This window comes from Telopea speciosissima, chromosome 7 (assembly GCF_018873765.1).
Source record: "Telopea speciosissima isolate NSW1024214 ecotype Mountain lineage chromosome 7, Tspe_v1, whole genome shotgun sequence".
NCBI lineage: Eukaryota > Viridiplantae > Streptophyta > Magnoliopsida > Proteales > Proteaceae > Telopea > Telopea speciosissima.
In genome coordinates, this window is record NC_057922.1 from 45,717,236 (window position 1) to 45,745,212 (window position 27,977).

At 39.4% G+C, this 27,977-nt stretch overlaps 2 protein-coding genes across 4 annotated transcripts; both read left to right on the top strand.

The window, feature by feature from the left end:
- On the top strand, positions 1-27,890 carry LOC122669663 (syntaxin-81-like). Of its 3 annotated transcripts, none has more exons than XM_043866483.1 (9): positions 1-38; positions 7,542-7,699; positions 7,816-7,897; positions 8,153-8,236; positions 8,414-8,518; positions 8,707-8,856; positions 26,202-26,447; positions 26,564-26,695; positions 27,714-27,890. In XM_043866483.1, coding segments are annotated over exons 2-9 (945 nt in total). In that variant the 5' UTR covers positions 1-38; positions 7,542-7,697; the 3' UTR covers positions 27,858-27,890. The 3 variants fall into 3 exon arrangements, with proteins under 3 accessions (XP_043722418.1, XP_043722419.1, XP_043722421.1); XM_043866484.1 differs by having other exon boundaries at positions 7,542-7,694; XM_043866486.1 differs by lacking the exon at positions 1-38 and having other exon boundaries at positions 7,542-7,642.
- LOC122669664 lies at positions 23,696-25,519 on the top strand. The gene is made up of 2 exons (XM_043866487.1): positions 23,696-25,223; positions 25,256-25,519. Exon 1 carries the CDS (start codon positions 24,485-24,487, stop codon positions 25,121-25,123), a length of 639 nt encoding a protein of 212 aa, XP_043722422.1. The 5' UTR covers positions 23,696-24,484; the 3' UTR covers positions 25,124-25,223; positions 25,256-25,519.
- Positions 27,891-27,977: the final 87 nt, after the last annotated feature.

Here is a 27,977-nt window from a genome sequence, read left to right on the forward strand (position 1 = left end):
AGAAGCACGTCTTCCTTAAGAGAATCGGCCTTCCACCGGTATGTACACACACACACACACACACTCTGACATACACTCATTCTCTCTTGTTTCCCTGATCTGAGGTTGGGTTTCAAAAGGGGAGCTTTTTTTTCCAGATTTCTCCGTTCGGAATCAGTGACAGAGGAGCTCTAATTGCCTATCACCATTTCAAACAAAAGCCCTAGATTTCACTGTTGGGTTCCCTATAATTTGGCCTGAACTCACTGGTTCTTCTGTTACTGGGATCTTCTTCTCCAAATCAACATTGAGTTCCCCCTTTGTCCTAATCTACCTTCTCATCTGTCGCTCCACCCTCTTCTCCATTTTTAACATTTGTTTACTGTCTGTCATTGCATGGATGTTTGAAGCTCGAATATTAAAGTACTTGAGTTTCCTGAGTTATGAATAGGGGTTGAGATTCCCCAAGTAATACTACTTCACTTTCTGGTAAATTGTATTTTAAATATTTTATCTATGGGTTTCGTCGGAATCAATTTTGAACTGGGTCCCGCTGGCTCCTTCCAGTGTTTGAATTACTGGATGTTGTGTAGTTCTGAGGGTGCACCTTGGTGCAACGGTAAGGTTGCTCACTTGTGACCAAATGGTCGTAGATTCGAGTCTGGAAACTGCTTCTCTGCGAAAGTAGGGGTAAGGCTGTGTACATTCTGACCCTCCCCAGAACCCGCAGTGGCGGAAGTCTCGTGCACTGGATATGCCCTTTTGTGTAGTTCTCTTCTGCTTTCATCAGTAAATGTCATTTATTTTGATTCTTCGTTTTGTGCATGACTCGTAGATCATTTTGTGTTTACTCTAAATTCTAACCACATATAGATTGAAGTGATGTTTGGATGACATCAGAATTCATTAAAAGACTCATAATTCCAATATTTGTTGTTGTAGATGATGTTTAAAACTTGTTAGCACTTTTATCATACTTAACATATAACATTATGTTATGTACGTAACTGAACATAAACCTATTGAATCAAGGATTGTCCCATCTGTAGGACGGACCAATGTAATGGGTCGTTTTTCGACGTTCTCAGCACCATCGATAAACTTAAGGGTTTGTAATCATATGGTGATACTGACCGAACTTGTCTTTTGTGAGTCCATGTTCATGATCAAAATTGAAGTAGTTTTGGTTAGTTTTAGACCAAAACAGAGGAGACCAGAAATCGTTCCTAAAAAGTAAAAAGAGAACAGCTTAATGGGAAAGACTGATAGTGAGTACTCACATAGGAGCCAAACTCAAAAGAGCCATAAACAGCAATAGCTGTGCTCAGCACAACCATCCCTATGGAACCCATGTTGCATAGGTCATGTGTCTGGTTGTTAAGTGGGATAGAAACTATGTTCCATCTTGTTGAAGTATGAATACTGATGTTACAGATCTATGTTCAAAAACTCTTGCTTGTTAACTTACTCCGAGACTAGTTAATCTGCCAGGGTTGGGTGGGGAGATGGAGAGAGGGACAGGAGAAGAAACCGATTAGAGGTCATATTTATTTCAGTTTGGATTCTGTTTGATGGTGCATATGTACAACAGCAATTACTCTGTTTCTAAGTCTTTTTTGAGCTTTGTTTGTCTTGAATTTGTGTAGGACTTTATTCCTACTTTTCTTATAGTGTAATAATCATTGCATCTTTAAGCATTTCCTAAAGTTTCCCCTATATTGGATGTGCCAATGCTTAGATATTTAATTAAGGGCAGAAAATGTTAGGATCAGTTAATCAAACAACAAATTAGGTGTCTCTGCAAAATTTATTCCCAACTCTACAGTATCTGTTGGATTTCAATTAAATCCAATCTATTTAATGGGTGTTTTGTTTTAGTTAATTTTTGCACTTGCAAAAGGACTGTGAATCTTTCTTATTGGCTTTTTCCCTTTAATGCAACTGTAAAGGCTCTTCTCCTAGTGACCCCCTTAAGCTACCCTATGACTACCACATTAGAAAGTTTATAGTAGCAGCACCAATAGAGCAGATCTCAGGATGTATGACTGCTGACTAGTCTCAACAACATTGGGTAGTGCTTCAGCTATACTGGTTGTAGGTACTCCAAAAACTCAAAAAGAGTTCATCCAAGTTATATCATTCCATGATAGGATTCCCACTATATATCTTTGAATAACTATGATTTGTAGCGTGGGTACAAGATGACAACCATCGGCAATGTTGGGCTATCTTTAGACTAGTATGCTCAAACTTTACCATCATATTTGGTTCTATAGTTCTCATAAATATATCTGGACTTCCATCTCCTCATTCTAAGTCTTTTGGAGCTTCCACACACACAGTATTCCAAAAACCTAGTCTCTCTTTTCCTGAACACTTATGTAGTTCACACTTCCTCTTCTCTGATCAAGTAATATATCCACTTTCTTCAAACCTATTTACACTGTGGGTTTCATGTTAATCTTGATCATTTTGTTTCTGATTCAATCTCTTGTTATGGGACTTGGTTTTTGAGTACCCATTGTCCTGTCTGGCGCTTAAATTAGTAATGAGCACGTGTTGATAATGGCTCAAATTGAGAGCCAAAAAAATAATTTCAGATCTAATCATAAACAAAACATCAAAACCTCTTTCTTCCTATACTTGTCCGATTGTTGAAGCGAAAAATGGGGGAGACCGTACCCTAATCCCTTTAAACTGAGCAGCAGAAGGGAGGATTCGGCTGGATTTCTGCGACCTTTGAGGTACGATTCTCTCTCTGTTTGTTGGTTACTGAGAAACAGCCAGATTTCTTTAAGTAACTGCCGATGGCTTGAGCAGCGACCATATATTTGGACCCCTTTGAACTGACCCTACCCTGTCTTCTTTCAATTTCCTCAACTGTGTCAACAATTTGGGTATCTTCTATCAAAGATACCGACCTTTGGATCTTTATCTTGTTTTGGGGGATTGTAGTACTGCTGATTACCATTAACTGGACTGAATTTGGGGTTATTCTTAACCCTAGACAAGGGGTTATATGTGATTTTAACCAGCTGATTCGTGGAAGGGGGGTCGGTTCCTACCACCAGACGCAAATAGAGGCGGAAACAGTAACTACCTTTGAAGGGGAGAACTCCTATTTGGGTTCTCTGTTGGTTCCAAGATTTTAAGGGCAGGTCGATGAGAAGAACTCTTGATTGCACTCCAACGGATTTCCAAACGACAATCAAAAGAATGATATCACAGGACTGCAACTAGGGATGGCGGTAGTGGAGAAAAGAAGCATGAAAATCAGTTCGAGAGTCGACATTCGAGATTCCAGCAATATATCTACAGGGATGGTTGCCCAAAGGTAAGGAAGCTCACACCCAAAGTATGAGGGGAAACAGAAAAAGGAGAGGAAGAGTGAACCAGTCGTGTGGGTTCTGATGGTATTGCTGGAACAGGAGCAGAAAAGAAGATAATGTAGTCCTAGATAGACAAAGGGTCTAACTAGGAGCCAAGTAACCAGGACCTGCTGGCCGATTGGGCCGATTTGATGACTTAGGTCAAATTTTAGGGTTAGGGTTAGGGTAATGGGGTTGGGTTTTATTTGGTAAAGCTAGGCAGGTCTAGGAGAAGCTAATGGTTAAGGTTTGAAGTTGTTTGAGTGAGGAATTAAAAATTAGACAATTAGGGTTTCGGGTTTTGGGGAAGAAGGGGGTGATGAAATTTAGGGTTTAGAGTTGGAATTTGGACTAGGGCTTTGGGTCGAGTGCTAGGAGTAGTAAGGGGATGATTCGGTTACAATATGGTAAGGTTTGGATGGTTGGATTGGTCTAGATAGTTTTTTTAGGGTTTTGGGGGTTTTTAGAGATGAAGGGGATTAGGGTTAGGGTATTAGGATGGGCCTGCAACTAAGGTCGAGTGGTGGATCACTATGACTATAGCCCTTGGTAGATTTACCAAAGAAGAAAAAGATTTATTTGATATTATGGATGACTGGTTGCGGAGGGATCGTTTCGTTTTTGTAGGTTGGTCCGGTCTATTGGTCTTTCCTTGTGCCTATTTCGCTTTAGGAGGTTGGTTCACAGGTACAACCTTTGTAACTTCATGGTATACCCATGGATTGGCTAGTTCCTATTTGGAAGGTTGCAATTTCTTAACCGCCGCAGTTTCTACTCCTGCTAATAGTTTAGCATATTCTTTATTGCCACTATGGGGTCTTGAAGCACAAGGAGATTTTACTCGTTGGTGTCAATTAGGCGGTCTGTGGACTTTTGTTGCTCTCCATGGTGCTTTCGGACTAATAGGTTTCATGTTATGTCAATTCGAACTTGTTCGATCTGTTCAATTGCGACCTTATAATGCAATCGCAGGAGGAGGTGAGAGGGGGCTGTGGTTGAAATTTGATTGAATTTGGTTGGTGGATTTGGGCTGGGCAGAATCTAGATAACCTAGGGTTTGGGTGGATTGATTGAATTAATGGAGGGGATGATAATGGAGTCAATAGGCTTAGGTTGGAAGATTAGAAGAAGAAGGGGATTGCTAAAACAGTAAAATAACTTACTTGTTTAGCAGATCTCAATGGCAGCAGCTTGAAGAAGATAGGTCTCCCGATCTACAAGATGCAAGGAGCTGAGAAGAAGATCCTCCAGGTCTACAAGACGCAAGGAGTCAACTGGAGATCCACCAGTCCCTTCACCTTGATATTACTCACAAGGCACACCCTCAAAGGAGCAAAGCAGCAACAACAATGGCAGCAAACAAACATAAGTTTAATTTTCAAATCTGAATTGTGGGGGGAGCCTCCCATGATTTATTATTTTATAATATGGCCATAGGCCTAAAACGTATTCACCCTAGGAATTTGAATCCTAGGTCTAAAAATCGTGGAGGGGTGGAATAAAAATACTTAAAAGAAAGATTCCTTAATCTACCAATAGGAAATAAGCACCTAACAACCAATAGGATTATTTCACTTAAATTGAACCATGGTCTGAACCGGTTCAATTTAAGTTTACAATTAAACTGAAAAAAAACTAAGTATGGGAAATAACTAAGGCTGAAATAAACTAAGGCTCCAACTACTAGGCCCTAATCTTAGGGCTTCTTCTTCTTCTTCTTGCGGATGCTTGGATCTGAATCAGAAGAAAGGAAGAAGAAGGAGAAAGACGGTCAGGAAAACAGAACAGGGATGGAGAAGTGAAGGAGAATATCTGAGAGGAGGTTCCAAGTAACCAAGAAGAAGGAATAAAAGATGTGGGAGCCATAGCACACACAACCGCACAACTCAACACTGAGTGGTTCCCAATTTCGTTCAATTCTTCACTAACTTCCATTGATGGGATTACATGGTATAAATAAAAAGAAATCCAACTCAATAAAGAAACCTACTCGACTAGAAAACTAAAATAAACTTAAACAAGGAAAGTTGCAACTCCTACGTAGCTAGTTCTTACCAAAACAAAACCGAATAAAATAAAAAAGGATTTCATTGCCCATTCCCAACATAGAAATAAATCCTACCAACCTTTCTTTGACCAAAAAGTCGGGTTGGACTGGTTCCGTCTTGGCTTAGGCTTCCACAGTGGGTCGTGCCGGTCCATCCACGTCAACGTCACTGCATCAGACTTTCTCTCTCTCTCTCTCTCTCTTCGTTCTTTTCTGAAATTGTTATTATTGTAACAAATGCATCTCCATTTATAAACCAAGTATTAGTTTAAAAACTGGCATCAGCCAACTTAATTTCATAGGTCTTTGAAACTTATGCTTGTGTTAAATCCCGAGGAGTCAGGAATTAACTAGAGTAGATGCTATGCCAGTCATACTGGTGCTTCTTTTTTTCCCCCCCTCCTCTTGGCCTTTGTTTGGCAAGTTGCAATAAGTTTTCAATGAGGTCTCTTTAGTCCTACAAGCCTTCATGATTTATTTGATAAAAAAAAATTATAACAATTGATATGATTAGGTAGGCTTACATTATATTATGAACCCTCATTTGAAACATTGAAACTGTTTTCTTGGATTTAATATTAGTCACTTGCCAAAAATTTGCACAAGTTGGTGCAGGTCAATGTGGTTAGAGTGCTGAGCCTTCAACTATGACCTTCATACTTGAAATGTTAGGGCAGTCTTTGGTTCAAGAGAAGTTACAACAGTCACCAACTACAGAGACTTGTCAATGAACAAAGATTTCTTAGAAATCGCTGTTATTTGAGTTTTGAACTTTAATTTGATTTCTCCTTATTCTTCTATACTGCATCCAATTGTCCTCTTTAATTTCTGCAAGTGACAGTAGCGGATATTAGATATTTGATATTACTATTCCGTATGTTCAAGTGTGAATCAATTTGCATTGTGAATAATGTGAATTTTTCTCATAAAATTATTCTATAATATTATTTTTTTGGAAATATTTTATATTTTGATTGAATTAGATTCCATTTTTCTTCCTTACATATGTTTTGTGTGTATTTTCCTCTTGTACCATGTTGAACACATTATGTTTCCCCCCACCCATGATATGGTGTAGTGTTGGCAAAAAATGGAGGAAGATTGATGTAGGACTGTGATGTTGAAGCATGATCACCACCACTGGATGTGACTTGATCCTCTATTTTGAACCCATGAATTGTATTTTGTATCTTGGTTGTAGGGTAGGTACATTTGGTTCAAGCATTGATATTGATAGCTGTGGGGTTCGTTAGCTATTAGTTAGGAAATTATTCTATTCTAAAATTATATTAGCTAGCTGTCTTGTGGGCTTATCCTAGTCGTGGATCTGTTCAGAAGAGTTATTTAAATTGTTTAAGTTATTTAGGATATTCTATTGCATGCTTAGGAAGTAGTTGAGGTCATTTACAATTCTGTTTCTGTTTTCCTTTGAAGCATGTAAGCCCCAATCGATTAGTGAATGAAATATTGATATTTTTATTTGAAAAATGAGTTGAATATCTCTCCTCTCGCTCCTCACAGACTGTTCATCCCCTCTTTTCTCTCTACTGCGATCTGTTTTCTCCCTTCACTTCCTTTGTCCCTCTCTTCTTCTTCAATTATTTATTCTCCTTTTTTGATATCATTCAGTTTCAGCAAGGTGTTACGCTGCAGAAACAGCAGAAGATCTTCCTTGGATGATATGTTCTGCTGTTGACAGTAAGGCTTGCTTCCCAATTGTAGGTGCTGGGGATTTGCAAATTCCATATTCAAGGTCCTCTATGTTATGTGCAGCCTTGTGATTTGATTTGTTTAAAATTTACCACAAGAAAATCTAAATCAATTTGATTCAAATGAAGAAAAAAATTCCGAATCCTATCCCATAATGTTTCTGTAGAATGTGTTATTATTTGAACTCCATTCTCAAGCCTCCAACTTCCTAATCCTGTCACATGCCTGTGGTTGTACACAGGAATTAAAGTATTCAGTTGGGAAATGGAAATTTGGAGATTGTTTCATTAAACATTATTCTCTTTTGGCATACCCGCCCCTTCTGTAGCACAGTGAAGATATAGATATTTTACCATCATTGGTTCTTTAAATCAATCTTTCTTAGTTCTTAATCTTCTAATTTTTCTCTCATATGCTCATACCTGTTTCTAATGCAGGATTCAGAATTTTAATTGGTGCATTGTTCCTCTGTTGTTTTATTTGACTGTTTATTATTTCGAGTTGATGTGGTGGCAAACATTTGATGAGGCCGCTTCCAGTAACTTTTGCTGTTCTTTCCTGATAAGTAACTGAAGAAAATCGAAACTCCAGTTATGTACCTTTTTTCGGCCCTTTTGTTCCCTGGCTCTTTGCTGCTTTGAGTCTGGTTTTTGTGACACTTCACGGATCCATACTGAAAGTTTGTTTTTTCCCCTAACTGGTGGAATGTAGGGGGATGTCGAGAACCAGGGACAGAATTGAGGATTTCAAGGATACTGTGCATGCTGTAGCTCTTTCCCTAGGATATGATGAGGTTATTTAATACTCTCACCCCCCCCCCCCCTCAACCCCCTGTTTGGTGTGTTTAAGGTGTTTCTGACTGGAAGCAAATCTGTTTAAATACTTCTAATGGGATTGTAACTGAAATCTATTCTGGAGCACCTGAACTCATTCCCCTCCCAAACAAAGAGGCTTCAAAATGTATTTCTCACAATGTGTGCCCTTCTCTTGGGCCATTTTGGTTACTTTCCCCATCTAATATCTGTTTGGTGGGATCTATTTTTGATAGTCCAAAACTGCAGCAATATTGGCATCTTTCATTATGCCAAAACCTCGGCAACGGTCACCTTTTATGAAGGCTGCATTGAAAACAGTATGTACACCATCTTCTATGTCATCTCATTCAACTTTAATTGATAGTGTCTTTACTCCTATGGTTGTTAGTCTATGAGTTATTGGAAATCATGGTCCAGAGGTCCCATTGTAGGTAGAGGTGGTTTCTAGGTAGTGATGCATGAGATGCTAATAATTACTTCCTTTGATTTGCAAGCTTGAAAGCATCAAAAGTTTGGAACAGTTTATTGTTAAACATCGAAAGGATTATACGGATCTGCACCGCACTACTGAACACGAAAGAGACAGCATTGAGCATGAAGTGAGTTGACCGAATATCTTATTGCTGTTGTTGTGAATTTTGTGATTGTATTGTTGCTAATATCTGGACATCTCCACTGCAGAAGTTCCATTACATAAGCTCATTTTGTTTCTAGATCTTTCACCACTGTATACACAACTGCTTATTTTGCAATAAAACTACTTATCTGATAAATGCCTTCTATGCAGGTGGCTGTTTTCATAAAAGCATGCAAAGAACAGATAGATATTCTTAAAAACAGAATAAATGATGAAAATGAGAATATAAATTCAAGGGCATGGCTTGGGCTCCGCGGTGGTAATTCTAATGCTGATATTGTAGCCCACAGACATGGAGTGGTAAGATTTCTGCCTCCTTTGGATCTGTTCTTTGCTTTTTTATTTGCAAGACATTACCATGTGGTTGTTTGGATGCACGCTGAATGATTGTGTAAACATTTTTATTAGTCGAGTGTGTCTGAATGACACCTCTATAGGTGCATTTAGAACTTGGCACCTTTTAATTGCCACTTGTCTTATTCCCAAAAGTTTTTTAAGACGGGTATAAAAGGGTTTTCAAAAATAATTTGAAAGTGACATCATTATGTATTATCAAAAGGTGTCATGTCATGCACATTTTTCTAGTATATATGTGAAATGACATTAGTACCCTCTTTGGAAAAAAATTGGGTGTCATATTAAAAATGCAAAAATGTAAGGTTACGAATTATTTGACACCTTGAGGGGTGGCAATAAGAAAATCCCTTATTAGTTTTATACTTATTTTTTTTTGTAGATTGTGTAATTTTGTGCCATTCTTTTTGGGGGGATGGGGGGGGGGGTGGATGGGAGGGGGAGGAGAATAAATTAAGATAATATATTTAAAACAGAGGCGAGTTGGGCAGACTGGGTGGGAGTGGAACTCCTGCATCCCTATCTCTGCCATGTGGTATGCCAGCTCAACAAATCCGAAGAGGGAAGAGGACACCATGTATTGGTCGGGTGTCAAATCTGGTGCCCTAATTCAATCACATGTTTTCTTGTTTTTTCAGTGGCATAGAATTGTCCAAAGATTTATGATGTTCATATTTTTCTTTGCTTTATTTTGACTCTTTGATGCAGTAACTCTAGCCTTGCAAGACAAACATGACCCACTTTGGAAGCCCAAACCAGGAACCGGTCCAACCCGAGCTTTTTAGTTCAACAAGGGTTGGAAGTAGTTTAGTTACTTTTTATGTCTTTTAATTTCTTATGTTGCTTTGGGTAGGATACATAGGAGATCAAGTTATTTCATTTGTAGAGTTTAACTAGGAGTCTTTGGTTTTCTCTTTAAATAGTTGCATGTACCCAACAAGATTGACAATGAATTGAATAGAAAAATATTGGGTTTGCCTACTTGAGTGCGTGGTTGTGTGCTTCCTCTCCCCTTGCAAGGTTTCTTCTCTGAAATTTTCCCTTCTCGGCTTCTCCTAACTGGCCCTGCACCAAGTTGGTATTAGAGCCAAAGTTCCCCCTCTCCCTCTCCCATTCCCAGCGTTGCAACAACACCCTATCCCCTCATCTTCCTCTCTTTGTGATATCAATTCCCACGGCAACCCCCATCCTCTTTTCCTCCCCCCGGTTGTGACATACTCCCCTTCTAGGGCTCCACCGAGTGAAAAAAAAACACAAAGAGAACTTTGTCTCTTTCTTCCTCAACCCACTGCCCTACTGAAACCCGAATCCCTTAGCAAACCCCCTCCTCACGATCCCTAAAGGTAAACCCCCAACCGCCGTCCCTTTTCAAGTAGCTTCAATTGACCCCCCTTCTTGTCCTAGGGTTCCGCCAGGACCAAAATAAAAAAAGAAGAGAGTGAGAGCTAGAGAATTTAAAGAAAAAAGCCTATATTTTCCCCGGTTCCAGAGCCCTCACCACGAGTCTGCTACTAGCATCGATGCCTCCTTCAAAGTCGCTAAGCCCTCCTTTGCATTGCACCATCCCAACGTCTTCATCGAATTGAATTTCTCGAAGTCGAGATTTCCTCCATTCACACCGTTGGTTCTATTTCAACAGGAGACGACCCATCTCTCCTTATTTTCCGGTGTGTCAGGCGTCATGAAGTGGAGGTCTCCTTGTCGAAACCAAAGTTGAACTCCACCAGTGTGAGTTCTCTGCTCATTGTCTGCTGGTAGAAGACAAGTTCATCATGTCTTCCACCATAAGTACCTTTTTTTGGAACCTCAACTTTCCCATTTTGCCCTCATACCTATTTTAAGTTTAAATTTTTTTTATTTTTCCAGAATTACCCTTTTCCCCTATTTTTATTCTACTTTGTCCCATTTTTAATCAACTTCCAAGTTTGCCCTCCCACCCATACTTTACCTTATTTTTCTTATTTAAACTTCTAATATTACAGTACTGCCACTCTATTAGGAACTTTGGTTTAAATTACTGTTTTGCCATTATGCATTTGTCTTAAGTGTTCTCTTGCTATAGTGGGCCCATAGTTATTCTGAATAGGGTTTTCAAACCCTGGGATCGCAACCAATTTGGAGATCCAATCCATATCTTAGCCATGGTGGCCAATAGTGAGATTCTCCAACAGCTCAACTCCTATAATGGTGAAATTGACCCAAAAATGGACACCCTCACTGAACGTGTCGATACCCTCATAGCAGTTGTCAGTTCCCTCCATATTATGCAAGCTTCTATTGATTGACTAGTGGCTTTAGATAAAGGAGAGAGTCCCATGCAATCTGGTGATTCTTCCAACTCCACCCCACAAGACCCATCTCATGGTACACCACCATTGCCACTACGTACAAAGTTGGTAGATATGTTGATTCTATTTATGGAGCTGAAAGAGGCGCAAAGCTGGACGTCCTCTATTTTTATGGTGATAACAATCCAGAATAATACCTTGATTGGATTCACAGTTTGGAGACATTTTTCAGGTTGACTGAGGCCAAAAAGTTCTTATTTGCAGAGGCCAAATCGAAGGGCACGATTCGAGTCTGGTGGATCAAGCAACAACAATAGTATCGGACCCGAGGCATTGGGTTAGTTACTACTTGGGCTGAGACAAGCGAAGCCATGAACTGGAGATTCTTGTCTACCAACTTCAAGCAGCACATGCACCTCAAGTTTGCATAGTTGAAACAGGAAAACATTGACAATTGAGGAGTATGTTGCCAGATTCTACTATTTCACCACTCGATCTAATTTTGAGTGGGATGAAGAGGTATTGGTGGCACAGTTCCGTACAAACCCGTAGATCAATGCTGCATTCACATCTAGTCGATTGCCCACAATGGAAGATGTTGTACAGGTGGCATATTAGGTAGAAGACAGTCTGAAGCATACTCTTGGAAGATTCTCACAGATACTTTCTTCAAGGGCGATAGTCTTAGTCCGCAACAATTTTCTCCACAAGCAAACTCTTTTAGTATGCCACAGCTTAGCGGTTCTTCTATGGCACTTACACGACCGGTGTGTCCTTACTCCCCACTTTAGCGAGGTTTAGATAGACCTTACTCTTTGCCTCGGCGTGGATATGACAGGACTTTGGTGATGCCGAAGGCAGCTATTCAATGTTTCACGTGCAAGGGGTATAGACATATGTTTGCTCAGTATCCTAACCAGTTGGTAGTTTACATTGACAAGGACAACTTCATCCCATTTGTACCGGAAGGGGTATAGATATATGTTTGCTTAGTGCCCTAACCAGTTGGTAGTTTACGTTGCCAAGGACAACTTCATCCCATTTGCACCAAAAGAGCAACGGACGACAAGGAAGATAAATATGGAGGCTGAGTGTGAGCGTGAGCTTAGTGAGGTCGTTGTCGGTGACAGTGACGGCAAGCGTCAACAGTGCTATGTCATTCATCCTCTCTTGACTAAACAGAGGTTCCCGACGAGGAAGATTGGTGTCGTAAGAGTATCTTTCATACTAGGGTGCGATGCAATGACAACTTGTGTACTATGGTGATCCCCAATAGTTGCACCAACATTGTCGTTGAAGATGCTGTTCACAAGTTGGGTCTGAAGACAGAGCCTCATCCGAATATCTACAAGATTGTGTGGGGGAGCAACACAAATCTCAAGATTAATGAAAGATGTTTGCTCACGTATTCCATTGGTGGACTGATTGATCATTTATAGTGTGATGTCCTCCCTTTAAAAGTCTGCCACATTCTTCTGGGGCGTCCATGATTGTATGATAAGAAGCCTAAGCACTGTGGTTATGAGAATATACATTCCTTTCAGCATGGTGGGCTTGAGATGAAGTTTCTTCCGGTGAAGGATCTTCCATCTACGAAACTCAAGCAGACAATTGGTACATTTTTCCTCCGGCGTGTTAACCCAGATGGCATTCTTGGACCTCATTTGAACTTGATATAGTCGAGTTCTTTTCAAAGGGAGGAGAGCTGATGCAGTTGCTCTAACCTGGCTCGACACATGACCCACTTTGGAAGCCCAAACCAAGAACCAGTCCAATCCGTGTTTTTTGGTTCAACAAGGGTTGGACGTAGTTTAGTTATTTTTTTGTCTTTTAATTTCTTTTGTTGCTTTGGGTTGGATATGTAGGAGATAATGTTATTTCAGTTTTAGAGTCTAACTAGGAGTGTTTGGTTTTCTCTTTAAATACTTGCATGTACACAACAAGATGGACTGTGGATTGAATAGAAAAATATTTGATTAGCCTACGTGAGTGCGTGGTTTTGTGCTTCCTCTCTCCCCCTGCAAGGTTTCTTCTCTGAAATCTTCCCTTCTCCTAACCGGCCCTCTACCAGTCTTGGCAGATTCAGGTTGGGTCAAAGTTGGCACATCAGTAGGAGGTAGTGGGACCTACTTCTCACTAAAATTTGGGCCCTACCTGACCTTGCTCATTGGGGTTTTGTTTTTTCAATTTTTGGAATTCTGAGTTACCTTTATGAAATCTGATTTCAGTTAACTGTTTATGCATCTGTTACTAATATTTCCAGTAAATTAAATCTTCTCAAATACTAATATTTTGGTTGCTTTTAATCTGGTTATCGGTTTCTAGTTCTGGACCCTGATTTCTAGAATCCTACTTCAAGTAGGCTTGAGCTATAACTTCAGATCTGACCATCGGATTGATCTGAAATTTTAATATTTTGTTTCAGAACATAATAAACCTTTGATTATATTTCTTGCCAGATCGGACCATCCATTAGTTTGTTTTCTGAGATCTCTTAAATCTGGTTTCTAAACCTATCCCTGCGGTTCTTATTTGATTGGTTTCTGAACCTAGTATCCTTAGGAAGCGTTTAATTGCGTAAATCTGTTGGTGCAGATTCTGAGTCTGGATTAGATTCCATGAAATCAGTTTCCATGGATTCGTAATTTTGAAAGATTAACTGTTTGGTAACCCTGATTCTGTAACATGAATCTTCCTGAATAATTGTTTGGTTACCCTGATTCTGTGACTTGATTCTTCCTGAAAAACTGGTTGGTTACCCTGTGTTTGTCACAGGTGGATTCATCCTGAATCTATCTGAAAAATTGTTTGGTTACCATGAGTCTGTCAGTTGGATTTGTCCTGAATCTATCTGAATAACTGTTTGGTTATCCTGAGTCTGTCAGTGGGGTTCATCCTAAATCTGTGTAAAAGAATGTCTGCTTGATCATGTGAAAAAGGATATTGGCCAAATTATTCATTCTTAGTAAAAGTAATTTTGTGGTTAAAACTTGGCATGTTTGAAATGCACCTTCATGCCATGTAGTTGGGCCCTAACTTTTGATTAGTAAATCAAAAAAGAGACACATCTCCATCTTCTAATGGTGTTAATTACTCATGGCTACTCATGACCAAGTATTTTAACGGAACCAACATCCTTAGTGCTAAATTCAAATTCAACAAAAGGTTCATGAATTTAGAACAGTATTGCCCACATAATTCCCTACCATAGGAAGGTTTTCTGTTGGGTATTTGGTTCAGGTTCTAATTAAAACATATGGTGCCACCATAGATACCATAAATGTTTTTGTCTCTAGATATAACTTCTTTGATTAAATTTTGTTTTGGGTTGTAAATATAGTTAAAAATACTAGAAGGGCATCTCTCTGTTGCTCACTTTCTATCTAATAGAGCTTCAAAGTTAAAACAAAAAAAAATGAAATGCAAGTAACTTTAAATGTACCATTTAACTATTTGGTTTCAATATCTCCATCACTAGCATGCACACGGCAATTAACTTCAATTACATTCACAAATTTTAGTCTAACAGTTCCAAGGCAATGCATTCAAGGGTAGACATGGTCCGTCTCATCTTCTCTTCCTTCCTCCCACACTTCTTTACTTTTTCAAGTCAAGTTTTTTTACAGCTTCAAGGACGTGTTCCAACTTCTTTGTATGCTGCTCAGTTATCTTTGATAGTTGAGATAGCATCAACCATTCCATCATCTACTTCAAAAATAAAATCATAACAAATATGAAAGAAGATTGCATCAACCAAAAGAAATATGTAATAAAATAGCATCAACCATTCCAACATTAGCACTCTATGTCATATTAACTAAACCAAAAGCTAAATCTAAAGTTAATATTACTTAACACCATAAAGTATGTCTGTTAGTTCATCCAACTCCTTCACCACCATAAACCATATAACCTAAAAAACCCATGCTGGGTACTACCAGTGCATCAGTCTTCACTGATGTCTTCCCCCTCTTCCAGGTAGCTTTCCAGTATCTTTGGCTTGTCTTCATTACTTGCTTTCAGAAAAATAATGGTTTTCTTTTTCTTTACCATAAAAAGATTCATTGCACGGAATCTCGTGTCAAAGTCAATGCTTGGAATTGCATCAATCGCATCCGAGAGTCTATCAGCAAGATCATCTAGCAAGTCATTCTTAACTAGAGAATTGATGGCGGTAGCTATGGATTTTAAGGGACTTGATATCTTTTCAGCTCCCCTCTTTCTTTCTCTTTTCGCTACCACTTGCGGCAGATGACCGAGGCCGACCACGACTACGACTGCCACCTTCTAATTGAGTGGCTGGGACACTATCTTCAGCTTCAGTAAAATCTTTACCAATAGCATCAAAGCCATGTAAACCCTCTGCTGGCATCGAACTGTCATGCATATAGTCATTCACTGCATCAAATGGGTGTTCAGCTCCGTGCCCTGTTGCAACTTCATTTCCCAACCATGCTACAACTTCTAGGTGTATGGGAAGCACTGTATGTTCTTTCCAATATTTTTGTTCCTTCTTCTGCCAAATACAATCATAAGACATTCGTAAATTTAATATAAAAAATTAAATTACAGGTCTTGTAAATATTTGATATACTAACAATTTTATCTTGAATTCAGACCGCACTTGTTGTGGTGCGTCAAACCTCATTTCCATTGCGTTCCAGCCTAACCTACTTTATTTTTGTAGGTCACACAATGCTCTAAACCTTTGTGTCCATATTCTATATTGATTTCTTCATTGTTCCCAATCATATGCCATTCCAAACCGGTCTTTGATGCCAACTGAGATTGACTGCCACTGGTCTTTCCTTAGGCCATTCTCTCCAGTCCTTCCAGTTCTATGATGTCCTATAAGGCACTCTAGCATGAAATGTGAAACATCACTGGGCCATGAAGCAATATCTCGTGCCCTCGCTTGGAAACCCTCCCCTGTATCCATGCGTTCGATAGATAAATAACTCAAATTCAATTAACCATTTTAGAGACTATAATACAATCATTCCACATAATCAAAGAACTCAAATTCAATACTAGGTTAAAGAGACTATCAAACATTCAACATCATAAGAATGAGCAGGATGGCCTTTTTTAGTTTATGTCAATTGGTGCGAGAGAGGGGCCTTTTTTATGATACCAAATCAGTGCAGGTGGAGGAACAGAGTCATGCATTTTTCAAACAAATGGCCACCATACGAAAAATCGAAAAAATCTGCATGATTTGGACATTCCGGTGAGACTATAAGTAGGTATTTTAATCTTGTATTGGGTGTAATATTGAAATTGTACCCAGTATTGTTGAAGCCTCCAAGTATAACAACGCATCAGCGAATAGCAGTTAACCGTAGAAGCTTCTACCCTTACTTCAAGGATTGTATTAGGGCTATAGATGGTTCACATATCCTTGCGTGGGTACCGGTTAACGAACATCGGAGATTTCGCGATAGGAAGGGAAATATATCGCAAAATATCTTAGCTGCTTGCGACTTCCACATTAAGTTTACATACATACTTTCTGGTTTGGAAGGATCGGCATCTGATTCACGAATATTAGATGAAGCACTTCATAGGGATGGAGAAGGAAAAATAGTGGTACCTCCAGGTAAATACTATTTTGTTGATGTTGGGTTTGCCAACTAAAGGGGCTTCTTGAGGCCATATCAGAATCTTCGTTACAATATGAAAGAGTGGGATAACAGGGGAGGGTATTGAATGTTTAATAGTCTCTTTAACCTGGTATTGAATTTGAGTTCTTTGATTATGTGGAATGATTGTATTATAGTCTCTGTAATGGTTAATTGAATTTGAGTTATTTGTCTATCGAAAGCATGGATACAAGGGAGGGTTCCTAGGCGAGGGCACGAGATATTGCTTCATGGCGCAGTGATGTTTCACATTTCATGCTAGAGTGCCTTATAGGACATCATAGAACTGGTAGGACTGGAGATAATGGCCTAAGGAAAGACCAGTGGCAGTCAATCTCAGTTGGCATCAAAGACCGGTTTGGAATGGCATATGAGTGGGAACAATGTAGAAATCACTATAGAATATGGAAACAAAGGCTTAGAGCGTTGTGTGACCTACAAAAGCAAAGTGGGTTAGGCTGGAACGCAATGGAAATGAGGTTTGATGCACCACAACATGTGTGGTCTGAATTCAAGGTAAAGTTGTTAGTATATAAAATATTGAGTAAACATCATGTACACCCCCTGAGGTTTGTTGACCTATCATGTAGACCCATCGATGTTTAAACTTTACTTACAGACCCCTGGGAATAACGGAATACCCATTCCGTTAGAGTGAACTGGTTAAATGATGATGTCAGCAGTTCATAAATGTGGAAATGACCAAAATCACCTCTTTTCTTTTCTTTTTTTCTTCTTCTTCCTGCAACTCCACCGGCCACCACCATTCCCGTAACTCCACTGGCCACCACCACTGCTGCAACCCAACCAAATGCCACCTGCCCCTGCCCCATGTTGCAGCCTAACCCCACTCTACACGTTTCCCACTCCCTCTGTTCCTTCTCCAACCCCCCACACCCTGCTTCACCGCAACCCAACCCCACCCTAAAATCCAAAGCAACAAAGGCCCAGCAGAGCCCTTAGATATGAAATCGCTGTAAGACAACAAAAAATAAGTCAACAAAACACACAAGTGGGGCACAGGGGAAAAAATTAGCCAATTCCCAACTTGATACTCGTCAACTAAATCCCTGGTAGGGATATGATTTTATTCTGAAAATGAAAACTTATCGATCTGCTAGGGCACCATTTAGATCTTAATTCCTAACCATTATCTACTTCTTTGTTTGTACTCTCAGCTTCATCAATCGATTGGGCACTTGTACGCTAACTCTCTCTAGGGCTCAATGGAGGATCGACTTCAAGCTCTGAATTATCCCTAAACGCAACGCCAACAGAAGAAACCTGCCGGACCTCTTCACCAGCTTTAGACGATGCTGAAATCATTGAGGGATTGCTCACAAGCGGTTCTTCGATCTAAGGCCTGTCCGTTTCATTATGCTCTGCAACCACTAAACCATTCTCCGCCTCGCCCAAGCCTTTTTGATTGAACGTTTCCTCACCATTAACAACACCATTGGAATCTTCCAATTGCAGCATCTGCAAACGATCCTCGGTTTTTTTAGGAGGATTAATGTTAAGGTTTTGGTTGGTGGCATCATCGGACGAGGTAGGGGAGAACCGGAATCAAATGTCATTGCGACAAATTCCAGTTGAGGTAATCTGAATTTTGTTTACAGCTTCGTATGGTAGTATAGAATTCGGATTTGGAAAATATCTGAGAGAGGGGACTAGAAAGAAATCCGCAAAAAGATTGAAGAGGGGACATCTACCAGTCAATCGTCTCTCCCTTTCACAGCAAGACCGCAGGTTACAGGTGTTCAGGGGCCCTTGACTGGTAGATATCGGGGTAATTTCATCCACTTCTGATTCATCCATTTCTTGGCAAGGGAGCTTCCATTTTTGGGCTGGTCGGGTCAGGTGTGCCTGTGGGAGGTTTAGGGTCGCAGCGAGGCTGAGATCGCAGCAAGGGGAGGGGTTGCGGTGAAGCAGGGTGTGGTAGGTTGGAGAAGGAACAGAGGGAGGGGCAAATGTGTAGGTTGGGGTTGGGCTAAACGTGGGGAAGGGGCGGGTGGCGTTGGATTAGGTTGCAACAGTGGTGGTGGCCGGTGGAGTTGCAAGAGGAAGAAGAAAAAAAAAAGAAGAGTAAACATCTAGTAGACCCCCTGAGGTTTGTTCACCTATCTTGTAGCCCCCCCATTTATTAAAACTTTACTTACGTACCCATATGACGGACGGAATACTCGTTCCGTTATAGTCAACAGGTCAATTGATGATGTCAGCAGGCTATAGAAGAATAAATATAAAAAATACCCTTATCTCTTCCTTCATCGATCCTCTCTCCTCTTTACTCTTCTTCTTCTTCCTGCAACTCCACCGGCCACTACCACTGCTGCAACCCAATCCAACACCACCCGCCCCTTCCCCACGTTGTAGCCTAACCCCACCCCGCACGTTTCCCCCTCCCTCTATTCCTTCTCCAACCCACCACTACCCTTACACCTAAAACACTTAAAACACCTAAAACCTTCCCTTCTTCCTTACTTTGACCTAGGCACATACGATTTCAGGGTTTGATTCCCTTTTTCTTCCCTCAACACAGAAACAGATTAATACCCTCTCATAAGTGAAGAAAGAAAGCACCCAAGCCGTACAAAATTAGTAGAATTAGCACAAGATTCTGAAGAAGAAGAAAAATCAGGAGGATGAAAGAGATGAGGATTACGTTCCACCCGTAAGAATGGAAAGGGTTTCACAGAAATCTTCAAATTCCGTTAAGGCGCAGAAGGAGTAAATGTCTCGACTCCTTAGGTTTCCCAAAACACAACTGAATTTGTCGATGTCAAAGATTATAGACAGAGAGAACAAGGAGAAGCGTCTTCCTCAACGACAGGAGAGTTGAAAGGGAAGAAATTGATGACGGGGAACTGTTGTATTGGAACGATGATGGTGCAATCCATCACCCCACCTCCACCCCCCCAACCTCTGTTCTTCATCCCAATCAACCTTCGGTTCCATGATTCGCAGCATAATCAATAGAGAAAGGATTGGACTTCTTTTTACCCTTTTTCTTCCCCGACGAAGTCGCAGGTGCCGCACAACAGTTCCCTATGAATCACAACTAATAATGTTCCAATTCTTTTGATCTCCGAAGAAATCAAATGACAAGATTTGAAAGGGGGTCAAGAAAAAAAAAAAAAAAAACCAATCTAAGGCTGCAGATTTTTTTTCATTTTAAACTACAAAGAATCTCCACATTGAGAAGACATTAACATCAGAGTTGATTAGAAATTGAAGAACCAAGTTTACATTTTCAATGGTTTATTCCCATTCTTGGCGTCAGCAACGAATTTCTTATCCAGGTCTTATAGAGATATAGAACTCTTAGGACATCTGTTCTTGATTTGCAGATTATTGGTGGTGTGGGAGTAATACAGGCTGTGGAATGTAGGAAGTAGAAGGTTGAAGACTCAGATTGGGTTATTTTGCTTCTGGTGGCTCCGTCTTCATGAATGGGGAATTCACACGAAAATCACGTTAGCATTTCTTTCTTTCTTTCTTTCTTTTCTTTTCTTTTTTTTTTTTTTTCCCTTTCTGGAGAAGCAATTTTCACAGGGGGGGTGGGGATTGGTGCTTCCAATGATGGCAATTGCAGCATGGCAGCAGCTGCTGTTGCGACCATGCCAGGGATTTGGTTATGTGAGGAGGCGGGGTTGTGTGGCCACGGAGAGGATGGAGCTAGGAATTAAAGAATCCATATCGGGTGGGATGGGCTTGCAGGGTAGGGAGGGTGGGGTGAGGCCGATGGCCTTATTAGAAGAAGAGGAGGAAACAGGGGTTGGGAAACGTGTAGGGTGTGGTGGGTTCGAGAAGGAACAAAGGGAGGGGGAAACGTGTAGGGTAGAGAAAAGAGAAAGGAGGGAGCTGGAAAGATATCAAGTCCCTTAAAAGCCATAGCTACCGCCATCAATTCTCTAGTTAAGAATGATTCACTAGATGATCTTGCCGATAGACTCTTTGATGCGATTGATGCAATTCCAAGCATTGACTTCGACACGAGATTTCGTGCAATGAATCTTTTTATGACAAAGAAGAAGACCATTATTTTTCTGATAGCAAGAAATGAAGACGAGCCAAAGATATTGGAAAACTACCTGGAATAGGGGGAGGACATCAGTGAAGACTGATGCATTGGTGGTACCCAACGTGGGTTTTTTGAGTTATATGGTTTATGGTGGTGAAGGAGTTGGATGAACTAACATACATACTTTATGGTGTTAAGCAATATTAACTCTAGATTTAGCTTTTGGTTTAGTTAGCATGACATAGAGTGCTAATGTTGGAATGGTTGATGCTATTTTATTACATATTTCTTTTGGTTGATGCAATCTTATTACATATTTGTTATGATTTTATTTTTGATGTAGATGATGGAATGGTTGATGCTATCTCAATCATAGTTAGCAAAAACGGGAGCGACAAAAAAATGGAGTCTTACGGTACGGGTTTTAAATGGTAAAAAATTGCAAACGGATGGTAAAAAAAATGGAGAACAATAAAAAATGGAAAATGGACGGTACGGGTTTTAAACGTTTATGTTTCAAAAAACGAAACGAAAAAACCGACACTATTCTCCTATAAATTGAGGAATTTTTATTTGAAATACATGCTTCTATTTTCGGTATCTGTGCATTGACCTTGACTTGAAGGTGATATCATGAAAAATGTAGCCCTTCGAGTCATCTTTACATCGGTGAAAGAATCAGGCCAATCCGAGTTTGGGAGAGAGAGATATGGTCAGTTAAGTCCAAGGTCTTAAAAAACGCCAAAAAAAGGGAACTCGTTTTAAACGCGTTTAAAACGGGAATGCTTGTCGTTTGCTGTTTTTTACCATATGTTTGGAAAACATATGACAAAACATGTTTAAAATGGTAAAAAACGGGAACGTGTTTAAAACTCTACTTTGTAGAGTTTTAGACGCGTTTTTGCTAACAGTGATCTCAACTATCAAGGATAACTGAGCAGCATACAAAGACGTTGGAACACGTCCTTGAAGCTGTAAAAAAACTTAACCTGAACAAGTAAAGAAGTGTGGGAGGAAGGAAGAGAAGATGAGACGAACCATGTCTATCCTCGAATGCATTGCCTTGGAACTGTTAGACTAAAATTTGTGAATTTTATGTAATTGAATTTGATTGTTGTGTGCATGCTAGTGATGGAGATATTGAAACCAAATAGTTAAATGGTACATTTAAAGTGACTTGCATTTCATTTTTTTATTTTAACTTTGAAGCTCTATTAGATAGAAAGTGAGCAACACTGAGATGCCCTTTTAGTCTTTTAAACTCTACTTACAACCCAAACCAAAATTTAATCAAAGAAGTTATACTTAGAGACAAAGAATATGTGTTATCTATGGTGGCACCATATGATTTAATTGCAACCCGAACCAAATACCCAACAAAGAACCTTCCTATGGTAGGGAATTATGTGAGCAATACTGTTCCAAATTCAAGAACCTTTGTTGAATTTGAATTTAGCACTAAGGATGTTGGTTCCATTAAAATACTTGGCCATGAGTAGCCATGAGTAATGGACACCATGAGGAGATGGAGATGTGTCTCTTTTTTGATTTACTAATCAGAAGTTAGGGCTCAACTACATGGCATGAAGGTGTGCATTTCAGACATGCCAAGTTTTAACCACAAAATTACTTTTAGTAAGAATGAATAACTTGGTCAATATCCTTTTCACATGATCAACCAGACATTCTTTTACCTAGATTTAGGATAAATCCAACTGACAGACTCAGGGTAACTAAACAGTTATTTAGATAGATTCAGGATAAATCCAACTTACAAACTCAGGGTAACCAAACAGTTTTTCAGATGATTCAGGATGAATCCACCTTACAGACATAGGGTAACCAAACAGTTTTTCAGGAAGAATAAAGTCACAGAATCAGGGTAACCAAACAGTTATTCAGGAAGATTCATGTTACAGAATCAGGGTAACCAAACAGTTAATCTTTCAAAATTACGAATCCACAGAAACTGATTTCATAGAATCTAATCCAGACTCAGAATCTGCACCAACAGATTTACGCAACCAATACCTAATAGGTTAAGGATTGGGTTAGGCCTTTCCTTTTTAGCGTAGGAGTCTCTTTTTGAGTCTTTTATATAAGGTTGTAAGGGGGGGGGGGGGCATGTATTGGATATGAATTTTGATATTAATGAAAAGCTTTTGCTGCTCTTCATCTCCATTGAAGATTTTGTCCTGTGTTTGATCTGATTGACACCTTGCGGTGGGAAGCCCGGGTGGTTCTTTTGAAGCTCTCCTTTTCAAGTTCTTTGAAAATCTCCTTTAATTTTCAAAATCAAGGCTCAAGAATTATTCAAGATCCTCTAACCAACTGAGCTGCCCTTGCAACAGCAGTAAATTAGAATCATCCCATATTCCCATCAATACCCATTCTTCTTCTAATCCTCCAAACAACCCCAAAACTCTAATTTTCCCACCCATCTCTTGAAACCGTCCCATCTCCCAAAATTCTTAACAAACCATTCAGCTAACAACACCTTCACATAATTGGATCGAGTATTCTCCTGCCCAATTGGAATACTCGAAACCAAGCTGTTTTCCCATTACCCCATTCAAACCACAACATCCCACCTATTTCTGGAGATCATCCCATTACCCAAATTCTGCCCAGCCCAAACCAACCATCAGAAACACACCATACCTGAATTGAATTTCATTCCCTACACTAGGAATGATTGATCCAAACCCTAGCCCCAAATTTCAACCAAAAAAAAAACATATTGTTGACCTAGCCGATTACCCTGTTCATAATAGATCCTGGTTTACTAGCTCCAAGTTGGTCTTCTACCAATTTAGGACTGCATTACAATGTGATAGATGACTGACATAGAACAGCAGTGTGCTGATTCTAATCCTTTTCCTATGCCTGAAAATTTTGAAAATCCCGGACCTGACGAGGGATTACCAACTCAATTTAGTGCAAATAATACCATGAGAGTTGAGAGAGTATCACAGAGAATTCCTACAAATCAGCCCTCTTTTGAGGTCTACTTGCACACCTTGGTAAAGAATGGTTATCATAGGACTGATAATACTACAAATAAGATGAAACCAGAAGTTTCTTACTTTGCTGGACAGATGGACCCATGACTATTCCTTGATTGGTTAGTTTCTTTAGAGGAATATTTTGACTAGTACGACTTGAAAGAGGAGATGAAGCTTAGATTGTTCATTTGCAATTGATTGGTCGTACTAAACAGTGATGAGAGTCCATTAAGTGAGGCTTAGAGTTAGAAGACATGAGCTAAGGGCTTGGTAAGAAATGAAGCACGAGTTGAAGAACAAGTATCTACCAGAAAATATCAAAAGGAAGCTCTCCGTTCAACAACCACCAAAAGGCCTTCAAAGCTGAAGAGAGCTTGAAGCAGCCATCTATAAAATTCAGTTCGGAAATTGGAAAATGTTGGAAGTCTGACATGTGCAATGTTAAAGCACAAGCTGAGCTCAACTTTGCACCGCCAAAGGAAGAAACAAAGGAAATAGTTAAAAGAGGAGGAGCTTATCACTTTAAATGAGCTGGCAAAGGAGAATCCAGTTTTCTTACACAAGTTTGATTGCAATTGTGAAGGCAAAGAGGCGACAACAATCATAGAGGAATCAATGATTCAAGCTGAAAATCAGGTTCTTTGCAAGGCAAAAGATTGTCCTTCACTTCAAGAGGTAAAGCCTACTGTTGAAGATAAAGATGAAGAAATCAAAACAGTTTGCAACGACAAAGATGAGACAATGCTTGAAGATTTTAAAGAAGAGATTCAACATGTAGAAAATTCTGTTGTGGAAGATGACGTTGCCATACTCAAAGAAGATAGCAAAGACAAGGTTGCAGCAGAGATACTAGATGAGGTCATGGTTAAGGAAGACTTCAAGAATACTCCACTTGAAGCCGTGAATATTAAAGATGCTATTGTTACTGTGGAGGATTTCATAGAGTTCATGATTCCTTACTACTTCTACGAGAAGGTTCCCAAGGTTGCGGATTTTTTTCATATCTTCCATGTGCTGCCAGAATTTTATTTTAGACTGAAGACGCATGCTACTCCTGCAGTGTTCATTTTACGCCACTACAAAACTTGTGGACGAGTTTTTTCAAGCCGGAGAGAATTGGTGCAGTATGTAGATACCAGTAGCAATGCCAGGAGAAGAAGAATGGCTTGCGGTTTCATGAATTTCTTAATTCTTAGTTTATCTAGAAATCTATTCATTATGTGTTCTAGTTCAGGCTGGATTAGGAATCTATAAGTCCACTCCAGTTATGAATTGATTTCCTTTCATTATGTTAAGTCATTGTTGGTTTAGGAACACTCCAAACCTAACTGGAGGTTTTTGAGTCAGTTTTGGAGTTGTTTCAAGTTTTTTTATTGGTAAATTAAGTAGCTAATTTGATTAATGATTTAGGCTATTTCTAGTCATGTTAGGAGTCATTTTTGAGAGTCTATATGTATTTATGTAACCAGCCATAAGGCACACAAATTTGGGTAATGAAAGATTGGCTTTTTGCCTCCGTTATTCTGTGAGAATCAGAATAACTTTTAATGGGATGCAATGAGACCCTTTGTGGATGCTAATGTAAGCTGGTGGGATTCCAGACAAGTTCCAGGTGGGAAGCTTTTGTTTCATATGTCTTCTTCTTTTTTATTTTCTTGAAGAATCAGGTCAGTTCTGAACTTCTAGTTCCTATGCATTCTAGTTTCAGGTTTCTCTGTCAGTTTAGTTAATCACTATCCTGCTGATTTGTTTTCTGGTTTAAAATTCCATGTTTCCATTGAACTAGAAGAGTCGTAGTTCTAGTATGTTTCTTCAATTTTTGGAATTCTAAGTTACCTTTCTGATATCTGATTTCAGTTAACTGGTTATGCATATGTTACTAATATTATGGATTTCTTGTTCTGTACAATGATTTCTGGAATCCTACTTAGTGTGGGCTTGAGCCATCACTTCAGATCTGACCATCAGATTGATCTAAAATTTTAAGATTTTGTCCCTCAGTCCATATAAACCTTCAACCAGATTTTTGGCCGGATCAGACCATCCATCTCTTACATCTGGTTTCTAAACCTGTCTGTCACTGCCATTCTGGTTTCATTGGATTTCTGAACCTAATAATCTTAGGCTTCCAGAAAACCCCATCGGGACTCCAATTTACTTTGTTTTCTTTTAATTATTGCATTGTCTGTTCAGTTTTTTTTTTTTTTTTTTAAGGAATCACATATATTTAAGTCACACTCTTTGGGTGAAAACTACTAAACTCAGCTAGTTTAGTTGGGGAGTTCTATAGTTCTAGGTTTCTTTGTCACTAATCTGCTACTATGGTTGTCAGGTTTTGATTTTAAGTGAGAGGCTACACTCCGTGACAATTCAGTTTGACCAGCTTAGAGCCATTCGCTTCCAGGATGCTATTAATAGAGTAATACCAAGACGAAAGCTACACCGTGCCACTAATCCAAATACACCGATTGTATCTGAATCTGATCATTCAGAGCTCAGGGATTCGAATAATGAATTTCCATCTGAACCCCTTAGAGTTCAGCAACAGCTATTGGATGATGAAACACGAGCTCTTCAGGTAATCATTGTGTTGGTTTATGGTTGAAGGCTTTCTTGTAAAAATTCCCCTTTATGCTTTTGATGGAGTTTCTCTGCTGGTTAAGATTGAAATTGCTTGTCACTGTATTTGGACAGGCAGAATTGTCCAGTCTTCTAGATGCTGTTCAAGAAACTGAGACTAAGATGGTAGAAATGTCTGCTCTGAATCACCTTATGGCAACACATGTTCTTCAACAGTCTAAACAGATAGAGTATTTGTATGAGCAGGTAAGAATATATTCTTGTTCATCTTTTACCAGTCATTTGTCTTTTCGGACATTGCTAAATCATGGAGGGTAATTTTTGAGTTAGATCTTTGCTCAGGACAGATGGGGTTGAGACCCAACATTAAATTGAATTCAAACTGATTTAATGAGTGTGCACATCTAATTTTTAAAGCTTTCTAAGCTTATGAAAAAAAAATTTGAGAATCTAAAGAATGTTGGGTTTGGTGGCTTTTATCTAGACTAGTTGATGGATTGGTTCAATGGTCTAGTTTGGGTTGTCCATTTGAATGGGAGATGAAGTCTTCAATAAGGTTGAGTCTTCCAAGTAAGTGGAAGTGGTTAGTGGTTGAAGTTATTAAGCAAGGTGGAGTTTTTTTCCAAGAGACACTTTGGAAGAAATGTGTAGTGGGTTTTCTCTAAGGGGAGAGACAGTGCCAAAGAAGAGATGAGAGAAAAATAAGAGAGGTGTCTTCCATAACTAGAGTGAAAAGAAGAAAGAGAGACGTAAATCTCGTCTCTTGTGTGATTTTTTTTTTTTTTGTTCTTGTTGATCTTGCACATACCAAATTCGTAAGGTGTTCATATCGAGAAGAGAAAGTTGATTCCAACCCCAACAAAGAATTCTATAGGTTGAATCATTGTGAACTTTCTTCTTCTTTTGTGTGTGTGTGGGTGAGGGAATCCTGCTCCTTGTAGATCCCTACAAGGATTATTCCCATTTGACGAGTTCTGAATTCATGTTTATAGTGTATTAGCTATATCACTAATAATCCAACATTAAATGAATTTGGGTGGTCCAAATCCTTCTTTTCGGGGTTCTACAGATGAACCAAAATATTTTTGTATGAAAAAAGAAAACTAACTTCTGTAGTTGTATCATCAATGATTTGAATGCCAAGCCATCAGCATCATTCTTCGCAAACTCCTAGTCAGCGGTGTTAAACTTGTCTCAGGATTTTGTTCAGGTTCTTCACATTCTTGTGTTTGTTACAGCCCTATTTTTATGTTCTTACTTTCAGGCAGTTGAAGCTACAAAGAATGTGGATATGGGCAACAAGGAGCTGTCCCAAGCCATTCAACGCAACAGCAGTAGCCGGACCTTTCTTTTGCTTTTCTTGTTTTTACTTACCTTTTCCATTCTGTTTCTAGATTGGTACAGCTAGAAATCGCGTTCTTCCCTGGGCAGAGGTGTTTTTTTTTTTTTTTTTTTTTGGTATAATGCTTTTATGAGTTATCATTCTTTTAACATTTATTTCCCTGAAATTGCTAGCAGTGGAGTGATG